At 58.1% G+C, this 10,573-nt stretch overlaps 1 protein-coding gene across 2 annotated transcripts in view; it reads left to right on the forward strand.

The window, feature by feature from the left end:
• TTC7A (tetratricopeptide repeat domain 7A) overlaps positions 1–8,816 on the forward strand; it is a 113,748-nt gene extending 104,932 nt beyond the window's left edge. For both annotated transcript variants that reach the window (XM_037066536.1, XM_037066534.1), the window contains one exon: positions 6,808–8,816. In XM_037066536.1, coding sequence (XP_036922431.1) covers positions 6,808–7,029 — 222 coding nt within the window. In that variant the 3' untranslated portion in view covers positions 7,030–8,816. The remainder of the gene's footprint in view (positions 1–6,807) is intronic.
• Positions 8,817–10,573: the final 1,757 nt, after the last annotated feature.

The following is a 10,573-nucleotide window of genomic DNA, read 5'->3' on the forward strand; positions in this document are numbered from 1 at the left end:
CCGCGTGAGCTGTAGCTCCTGTGATGTGATTCCCAGAGATGTAATTTCTGAAGCAATCTTAGCCACGTGACTGGCCTCTTCTCTCTCCAGATGCCCTCGCAAAGACGGAAGACAGTGTTTCTGTCATCCATTGCCCTCCGATGGGAGCGTGGCCATGAATTATTCCCCTGCATTTGTTCCATCTTGCTCCCAGCATGAGGCTGACGTCTTGCTCTTGACATGGGCTGGGGCTCAAGGCATGGCCATCCCCAGAGCCTCTTGCCCCACCTCTCCCAGACTGGAGCATGCTGCAGCATATCTCAAGTCCCCAGAGCTCCCCACTAGAGCCCTGGCCTGCCCCAAGGTGAGATCCGAGTCAGGGAGGACCAGGGTTCTGCTGTGCCTAGCCCTGGGTTCTGGGTTGGGCCTTTGGCAGGAGCTTCAGGATCCAACAAGAAGTCTCTGCTCTCTAAGGCCAAGGAGGCGGTGGACTGTGGCCACACAGAGCCGCCCCCATCACCCTCACCTGCTGGGCCCTGTCCCCAGTCCTGGAGGGCAAGGTCGTGCAGTAGAGGTGGCACATCTGAGACAGACAGCCAGCCCTCCAGTAATGGGGCACAGAGATTTCTTCCCTTCTCTGGCTCAGGCTTCTATCCAATGAGGAAAAAATTCAGGGTCTTGTGAGCTCCAGGGAGAGTTTTGGGCTTAGATGAGGTAAGACCTGTGAAAAGGTACCTTAACAGCAGGCATTTTTCTCTCCATTTGCATGGGAGACTTGGTGGCAGGTAACCTGAGCCCATCTTTGATCAGGTGGCTGTGGGGTGTAGGTCATTGGTCCAAACTTCCTGGTGCTGCTGGCTGGCCCCTGGTGCCAGCAGGGTGCTATAAAGGTCAGGGGGGAGGTGCTGGGCAGGGACCAGGGACCTCAGAGCTGCCTCTGGGGCTGGTTGGCTGGCACAGTTCTTAAGCCCCACTGTCAGAACCAGCTGTGCCTGGAGGTTGGAGCACAGCCTTGAGTCTGACTGACCTGGACTTGAGTCCCACTTTCACTGCACTTGCTGTTTAACCATGTCTCAGAACCTCTGTGTCCTCGTCCATAAAATAGGAACTGCGGTGCCAAGCGTGTGGGGCTCCAGTTAGAATGAGGTTGAGTAAGTCCCTGTAAGGTAAGGGCCCAGTAGCTGGGGTCACTCGTATCCTTTGCTTTAGAAGCGTGGCTCCCAGGCCAGGTCAGATGCTCTTGGTTTGCAGAGGAACCGGAAGCCTAGAGCCAAGCCCCAGAGAGTCATTGTACTGAAGCTGCTCGGCCCTCAATGAGCCCAGCAGGTGACTCTGGCCGAGGTACAGACGTGTAAGGCATCAGCCCCAGCTGCCCTGTGGCTGGGACAAGAGTATACAGGGCACAAGGCCCTACTTACCTGAGTTGAGAGTGAGGGCAGCCTGCTCATAGGTGCGGGTATGAGCTGAGGGACAAGGGAAATTTGAGACCTGGTCTTGCGGTGGTCCACCTAGTTGGGTGAGCCAACGTCAGGTAAAGGGATATACTGAGGCCCTGCAGCCGAGGGAGAGGAGGGGCAGGGGACACTGTGCTCTGGGGGGGCTCCTGCTCAGCCCTGCACGCTGGCCTGTTGTCACACCAGGCCAGCCCAGCCTTGCTACATCCTGACTCAGAGGGGGAAAGGTGTCCTGAGCAGCTGAGAAGTGAAACTCCGAGCCTGGCCTCTGGTCGAGGCTGTGGTGCACAGAACAGCAGGGCTCTGGGGCCGCTCCTTGGGGCCCAGGGGCCCACCTGCCTTGGGCCTCCCTCCTCGTGGGCTTCCTGAGCTGTGGCAGGTGGCTTAGAGGGCCCAGCAGCCCGAGGGGGTGGGGGGACCCCGAAGTCTCGCACTCTGCTGAGTGGGAGGTAGGGGGAAGACCTGAGCTCTTGCACGCACGGCCCCTCGTCAGTGGACTCTCTGTCCCATCAGCTCCAGCAGGCGGGGCATATTGCTCCGTTTTGACAGAATAGTTTTAGTAGGAAAGCCTTGTCGGTCATTTGGCCTCCTGGTGCCATGGTGGTATTGTGAGTTCTATGTTCCCCACCCTCTGCAGCGCTGCCTGAGGTCTGGAGTCCCTGAAAGGAAAGTGGAGGAGGAAGGAAATGAGAGAGCTCTGGGGCCTCGCTGTGTTGGGGAGGTGGGAGCTGCATGGGCAGGATCCCCCAGCCCAGGCCTGACTGGTGTCAGGAGACCCCTGCCCACCCTTACCACTGACCTCACATAGCCCCCAGCCCAGGCTCAGGGACTTTCCAGAAGACGAGGGCGGTTCCACTGGCTCTAGACTTTGGAAAGCCGTAGGCTGGTGCGTGGGCTGCTGAAGTCTGTGCCAACCTTGACGAGGAAGTAGAAGGGAAACTTTCCGTCAGACTGTTATAGATTTGGATCAGAATGATAGTGAGACACTATTGGTTTAGCTTAGCCCCAGAGTCCATGGTCTGAAAGACTCACTCTGTGGAGGATACCGCTGGGTTCAGCTCTTTCTGTCTTGTCCATCAGGCCAGTACCCCGCACACACCCCGCCAAATATGTCATCACCAGCCCCCGTGGCTCCATCTCCTGGTCCCAGAGTGGGGCCGCTGCAATGGGCCTCATTCTCATTGCCCATCACAGGGTCTTCTCTCCTAAAACCCAAAGTCCAGAACCCTTGCTACAGCCTCCTGACTCAGCCCTGAGGGCTTGGCCATGTCCAGATGGGGCCCCACCTAGGCTGGGCTCCAGGTGAATCTGAGGGCTCCCTCAAACAGGGCCCTCTTCCTATGAGACCCTGGAGGAGCTCTGGTTGGGGGGAAGGGGGCCATCAGCCAGACATGGGGTGGGATCCACAAGGATTCGTGCCCCTTCCCCCAACAGGGAAGTAGGACCCATCAGTGGCTGTGGGGCGGCCCCAGCTCCCAGATGGAGGTGGTGCTGTGTGGGCTGCTTCTCAGCCTGAAGAGCCTCCTCATTCCCAGGCTGGTTGGACAGGTCGAGGCTGACACACCTGGGAGAATCCAGCATGCAGAAATGTGGGCCTCCCTCACTGGGCATGTCAACACCCCAGGGTAGGTGATGGGAGGGAGTCTTCCTGTCCCCAGAGGTGGCCCCACCAGGGGCTCCTCCCTGCAGCCTCAGGGTCCCTGCACAAGAGGCCCCAGGGACCAGGAGGCTCCAGAAGCCTCCAGCTGATTCCCGGCTTCCCAGCTGGAAAGGCTAGGACAGAATCCCAGGAATGTGCCTTAAGCTCAGAAAGAAAATTCCCAAAATAACTTCTATAAATACTTCAGAGGAAGGGCGAGGAGGGAGCTCACAGCATGGCCAGCAGCTGGCCTAGCACTGGGGACTATTTCCCAGAGGAGGCCTCCACCAAAAAGGAGGAGAAGGCAGGCGGGGACCTTCCTGCTGCCCTCCACGCTGGGGGACAGTGTCAGGCACTGAAGTAATGGGGTGAGTTGCTGTGTAGTGAAAAACAAGGCAGGATCCTGTTTCTTCTGCATCCCCACCCCAGGCTACGGCCCCTGATGGCACCCTGGACCTCCTAACAGAGAGGGTCCCTCAGGCTGCCTGTCCAGTGGCACTGAGCAGGTCACTAGGCACCCACAAGTGCCTCTGGTGTACCCAGCTTTGAGCCCAGGACCATCTCACCCAAGCTCTGTTGAGCTGCTAGTGTGCAGGTCATGGCCAGGCAGGCAGGAGCTGGGGACCCATCCCTGTCAGCCTAGACAGGAGGACAGAGGTCACATTTGACAGCCCGCAGTAACGGAGCATAATGTCAAGGTGGTGACGTAGGCAAGGGGGCCTGCGGTCCTCGGGGAAGGCTTACGGGGAGCAGGGCCCCAGGTAGGTGAGATGTGGCTAGATGTTTGCTCCACCCTGCGATCCAAGAAGGGAGGGAGAGAGGGAGGAATGAAGGAAGTTGGGAATTTCTGGGACTTCCCCACGGCCCTGCCCCTCCCCGAGCAGCTGCCACCAACCCTGACCCCTCTTGTAGGGGCCGTGCTCCATTGCCAAGAGCAGCTTGCACCTCGCTTTCTGATCCCTGTGCCGGGGCAGCACAGCTGTGACCTCTCCCGGGTGAAGGTCACCAACAAGTCGGGTTACTCTGGGTTCAGGATGCCCCCTGGCCAGGTGCAGGGGAGTCCACAGGGACGTCTGAATGGAGGCCCGTGGGGCTGGGGGTGGTGTCAGACCCTTGGCAGTTGGGGCATGGAGCAGGTGAGACCTGCAGCCTCTCGGGACGGCCCTGTTTGGTTGTCAAGCAGCAAACACTCTGAGTTGCTACCAAACACGAACGGGCTGGTGTCTCGGGCAGGTGGCCGCGGATCCTGTTACAGGCCCCAGGCCTCTGGGCCCCAGCCTGACCCCAGCCCGGTGTCTCCTTTCAGGCTCTCAGGTCAGCACCCCAGGGTGGTGGGGACGTGAACCAACCCCAGCCTAGCCCACAGTCCACCCCGACAAGAGCCCTGCCCTCTAGAAAAGTCAGCTGTTCAATCCCTTCATCCCCTCCTGGGACCTCTGGCCATCCTGGGGACACTTCCATTTGCTCCCTGCCCACCATGTGCCCCTGCTATGAGATTGCAAATAGGCCAGTAGCTTACGATGGAGGAGCCTTCTGTTCCCCAGCTTGAAGATGAGGAAACCGTGGCTCAGAGACAATGGGCCACTTGCCCGGAGTCGCTGCACTAGTCAGCGGCAGCGCTGGGCTCTCGCGGTTGTGCAGCCCTGGGCTTATCCTCTGTACAGAGCATGCAGAGGCGCCTGTCCCAGACCCTCCAAACTGAGAACAGCATGCACACACCTGTGTGCACTCCTAGTCATCCCGCAGGCACATCTGGCCGCTTCCCAAAACCCGAACGCTTCTTGAGAATCGGGGGTTTTCAAACTCATTTTTAGATGGAGCCCTCTTTTCAAACTAAATCTCACGTGGAAGCTCAATACAGCAGTCTTAGTGTGTAAAAGCCACTGTGTAGACGCCCCTGCAGCCCCGCCCCCTCTCTGGGAGGCTCTGCTGGCTGGCCCTTCCCCATCTGTCCTCTGTCGCTCCCCCACGGGCAGAACTTACAGGGCTCAAACCTTCCATTTTTGGTGCTTAATTTTGGCGTCTGGCAGCCTGTTGTCTCGCCTTCCTTCCCTCCTCCCTGTGGGCCCTGTTCCATCATGAGCTGCTCAGGGTCCAGCTCCCAGGCCCTGCGGGCAGAACGGCTTGGCCTGGGGCCCTGTTGACCAGACTGGGCACAGCCCCCTGGTCCTAGGAGGCCCTGAGTCAGCACCGCTCCCATCTGGCAAGAGGCGGAGCTGGAGGCCTGCCTGAGGCTCCGCCTGGCCGCAGCTCCCATCCTCCCCTGTCCTCTGCCTCATCCTCGTGGTTCCCTGGGGATAGCTTCACCCTGGGTTGAAGAGACATCTCCTTCCTCCTTTCCTGCCCCCTGGCCCCAGTCCTGCCAGCCAGTACCTCCAGAGAGGGAGAGGCTTCTCCTAGGGCTTCCTGAGCACCAGCCTTCCCTCGTTCCTAATTGGTCATGTTCCAGGCTCTTTATGAAATCAGGCATGTGCATCTTCCTCAGTAGGTCTCCATAGCAACGGAGGGCCTAACTCTGGGGAGCGTGGTGAAGATGAAAATGTTCCAGCTAAAAATGTACATGGCCGCCAGTGGGCGGGCACCCAGGAGGGGGCTCCCAGCACACAGAAGGCAGCTCCCCACCCCCACCCTGCCCCCCCCCAGCCTCTCCAGGGAGTCAGCGTTCGAGCTCTACCTCATATCTTTGTGCTTTACCCCATATCTTGGAATGAGAGGAGGCCCCCCCAGCACTGCCATCCCATGCCGCCTTTGAGGGCTAGGACACAGATCAGGGACACAGTGTGGTGCAAAGCAGCCTTTCTGGGAGCAAAGGCTGAAAGGAGACACCAGCCCCTTCCCCTCCTCGCCCAGCATGTGTAGAAGTGGGCATAGAGGGGCAGGGTGCCAGTTGAACTTCCCAACCCCTTTTGGTAACAATTCCTGTCCCTTCCTACATCTCTCTGGCAGTGGGGTTGTTGGAGCCAAAAATGTAAGGCCAAGCTTCTGACCACCGTGATGCACCCTTCCAAAGCCCTCCTTTCACACAGCCTCTGTCCCGGTCCCCAGTCACCTGTCTGTCCTGTGACCCTCACTTGCCAGGCCAGGCCGGGGTAAACATTAGGTCCCAGGACCCAGATGTCCCAAGGAAGACTGGGGATGTAGGCAAAGGAGCTGCCCCACACACCCACAAGTTCAAGGTTCTCCCCAAGGTGACAGAAGCTGGGGCCTGCAGCATACATCCCTTGGTCCCTGGGGAGAAGGGTAGTCCGTTGAGTCCCATCAACAGACTCACACAGGCCAAATGCTGTTCAAGTATTTTACATAAATGGACCATGTAAACTTCACAGCAGCCCTTGAGGTGGCTACTATGGTCTTTCCCTTTTACAGGTGAGGAAACGGAGGGCCAGAGAGTGGTCCAGGCTTGGCCAGGATCCCTCAGCTGGTAATGGGGAGACTCAAAGCCAGGGCTGCTGACTTGAAAGCCCTTCCCTTGGGGCCGGTCAGGATACAAACCCACAGTGTGTGATTTGGGAGGCTTGCCTGGAAGCAGGTTGGGGGTGGGACAGGTAAGACTTGCATTAATCAAGGGCACAGTCACTTGACCAAATCCAAGTGAGACACTGTGTCTGGGGCCCTCCCTGGCTGGTAATTGGTGGCCAAGCTGCTTCCTACTCGTTGCCCTGATGGCCAGGGCATCAGGAAGGTGTCCCTTCCTAGGACCTTCTCACTAACCCCTCACCCTGTCCTTGCTTCCAGGGTATGATGCTGAGTCGGCTGGACCACAAGTGCCTGGCCCAGAAGGTGCTGCGGGACGCCGTGGAGAGGCAGAGCACCTGCCACGAGGCATGGCAGGGCCTGGGCGAGGTGCTGCAGGCCCAGGGCCAGAGCGAGGCCGCTGTGGAATGCTTCCTCACCGCCCTCGAGCTGGAAGCCAGCAGCCCAGTGCTGCCCTTCTCCATCATCCCCAGAGAGCTCTGACACTGCCCTGCAGCTGCAGGAGGAAGGGGGCTGCCCGGTGGGCAGAGCAGGCCACCAACAGGGAATGTGGGTTCAGGGAGGTACGGGACCTCAGGGAAATACATCTCTAGGGAACACTTCTGCAAGCTGCAGCCCTAGTTCTCCTCACCTCCCCCACCCCACCCCTCCCTTCCCTCCAGGGCCCAGTGAGTCTGGGAGAGAGGCTCATCTGGAGCCCGGTGGACCACATTTGCATCAAAAGCAAATTCCTTGCTCCTTGGGACTCAGACATTGTGGCATTTACGAGCAAGGAAGTAGCTGGGAGGCCACATCAACATGGGGCCCCTCTCCAGATATCTGTGCCTCATTGAAATGGGCAGTCAGGTCTGTATGGCTTGGTCACCTCCCCATCTAGAAACCCCTGTGTGCACCTGCCACCCTCCCTCGGCATCCCCGACCCTGATTTCCAGCTTTGCACAAGCTTCAGTCTCAAACCTCAGCCCTCTGCCCTCCAGCACCAGCGACACACCCTGCAGCTACCCTCAGGCCGGGCCAGGAGGCGTTCCTGTGCTCTTCCTTGGCTCCTCGGGAGACAGTCTGCTTGAACCCTAAGTGTCAGAGAGTCAAGGTGATGGGACCTGCTCCCTGGAGCCTTACAGCTGTGCCTTCTCTGCACCTGTGCCTCTGTGCCTTGGGGGAGCCCCATGTCCTGGTCCCACGCCACATCTCAGAACAAAGTTTCGGATCCCTCTCAGGTCTCGCCCAGAGCAGTCGTGGTTTGAAGAATCCACAGGCAAACGGGAAGGAGATGGATTCCTGTCCCAGACTTTGAATTAGTGGGTAATGTTTGGCGTTGCCCTTTGCCCGGTAAGGCCAGTTGGGGCTCACTGCACCTTCTGCTGCCAAGTGCCTTTGAGGCCTCTGGTGTCTGGCCAGGGACACTGAGCACCGGCCCTAACCAACCCTCCATTTCCGCCCACCTCCACCTTCCTGGAAAGGCCTCAGCTAAAGCAGCCACCTCAGACGCTGGGCCGTACCCCCAGGATGGGCCTCAGGGTGTGAGCATGGCCGCTGCACCCGGCCCTTTCTCCTGTGTTACATCAACACATTGCTCCTCGAAGCCTTACCTTTCAGGTCTGTGAGTGCAGTGTAGATCACTCTAGGGGTGATAGCGTGGAAATGGGGAGTCTCCTGGACTGTCCCAAATTCATCTCACCATCCGCAGTGCACTTGGCCTTGGGCTCTGTTGGTTAACCCAAGCGCCACCCTGGCCGTTTGTTTCTCCCTGCCTGGCACCTAACTAGTTGAGCCGGGCTCTGTATACTTGACCCCTTTGCCAGCCGGGGTCCTGGGTGCTGGCGGCGGGGGTCTTCCCTGCTGCGCCCCTAGCCTGCTGCATGATGCTCTGGGAATTCTCCCCGAGGAATCCCCCTGCCCCCCCCCCACCACCACCACCACAGGCCAGTTAGGGGAATCCCTTTTTCACCTGCACTTTGGGTTTTAGTCTTAAAACTCCATCAGGTACATCTCTCATTTCCAGGTGTGTGGAAAGGTGGAGCGGGGACTGCCCCGGTTCGTGGCAGCCCAGGCTGTCTGTGGGAAACCCCCCTTCTCACCACGCAGGCTCAGCACTGCACCCCCAGGGGCTTCCCAGGGAAAGCCCGTGCCTCCTGGCCTCCCGCCAAGTGAGCGACACCACGGAGAACACCGCATCCTTTGCCTCTAGTTTGGAGGATCTCTATAGGTGTACATGTGTGTGTGTATATACAGGGTCCAGCAGAAGTAACGCCTGCTTAAGTGTGGTTGGTCAGGAAATATTATATGGGTGTAATAATTTATAGTTTTAATTTGAACAGTTCACCTACAATGTCATATGGTGTACTTGAGTGTGATATTGTTATGTTACAGAATTACATGCTTATGATTTTGTAATAAAAGACTTTTTAATAAAAGGGGGGGCATTATTTGTGCCGGGCCCTGTATATGATAGAGGTCTATTTTTATTCTGGAATTCTGTTAGGGGACAAAGAAGACAAAGCAGAAGCCATTCATTTGCCTTGGGGGACCCAAAGATGGTGGTGGTCAGTTCTTGGAGAGGAAAGGCACTGAGTGCACCCTCAGAGGAGGCATCATCGTTCTAGGCCAAGTTGCTGCCAGTTCACAGATTGAGTAAAGAGACCCCTGTGGGGAAGCAGGTTTGTCTGAAGCAGTGTGTTCATTCAGCACACAGGTGGCTCCGGAACCGGCCTTGAGCAGACCCTGGAAAGGCTGGGATATTACACAAGGGGAGGGGCCCACAGAGTCCTGAAGGCCGGGGCCTGGGCCTTGCAGGTTGGGGATGGGAGGTTGGAGAAGCAAGGGGGGAGGGAGGGCCCTGATGATGGGATTGTGGTGTTAGCCCCGTGAGACTGGATGAGCACAGGGGTCAGGGGTAGGGAATTTGGGGGCTTCGAGGTCAGGCTAGAGCCTGGAGATGGGTGGAAGGAAGGAGAGGGGGGTCTAGGCATGCCCGGCTAGTACAAGTCTCGCTTTGGACTGCTACCTGTCCCTTGGGTGGCCCTGAGCCCCCTGCTGCCTCCGGGGCCCAACTGGAGAGTCAGCCAGACTTGCCACCTGAACAGAGAGATTGTTCCGGGGGCACTGCCAGTGGCGCCCCTCCAGCACCCGGGGGGATGCCCCCTGGAGGGGCGTGTGGTGAGGATCCAGGCCGCATCCAGATTGGCCACCTGCACTGAGAGGGACATACCAACGCACGCCTGATATGTTTTACCACATACCAACATACTACATACAAAACGTGCGCTAAAATTTTGAAGGATGACACAAATTTATACAGGAGCTCTATTTTCTTCGTGTACTCCCAAGGATCATCTGGGGTACCCCAAGGCTGCACCCACCCACTTGGAAGACAGCTGCTCTTGAGGCTTTCCCTAGAACTCGGGGCTGGCCGAGACCGAGCTTCCTGCTCCCTGGCCTCACTGTGGCCTTGCCTCCCCCACCCTCAGCCCTGCTCTCATTGTGGTTTTGCCTCTAGACCTTCTCCACCTTGTCCTAGTGGAGAAGGTCTTTCACGGAGCCTTTAGGGGCCCAGCTCCTCTTTTGCTGTGATGCTTTCTTTGGAGGAAACACATGCATGGTCTTCAGTGATGTAACAGTGTAGATTACTTGTCACACATCCTCACCCCCAGCTCATGGTCCCCTGGGATGAGACCTACAGGCCATGGGTGATGTTTCATTATCTGCCAGCCTAGGAGAAAATTTCAGAAGGCTCATCCTTCAAGGAAGAGAATGGAGGCAGGGAGGGGGGGAGAGAGGGGAGGCCTTCCTGTTGAATACGACGGCTGTGCTGCACCAACCTGAAGTTGGTCAGAGGTTGAAAAGTCAGGCAGGGGTGGAGACGTTTCCTGACCCCCCATCTTCGGGCCTCTTGTTCACAGATAACCTCCCTGGAGACGGAGGGAGCCAGCTCTATGTCTGGCGCATTGTGCCAGAACAAGGGCTGGAGCCTGGGGGACAAGACTTGTGTGCACTGTCACCCCCGTGGACCTCCAGCCCACCCACTGCT

The sequence above is a fragment of the Sturnira hondurensis genome, unplaced genomic scaffold (assembly GCF_014824575.4).
Source record: "Sturnira hondurensis isolate 20B ecotype Veracruz unplaced genomic scaffold, ASM1482457v3 Scaffold0016663, whole genome shotgun sequence".
Taxonomy (NCBI): Eukaryota; Metazoa; Chordata; class Mammalia; order Chiroptera; family Phyllostomidae; genus Sturnira; species Sturnira hondurensis.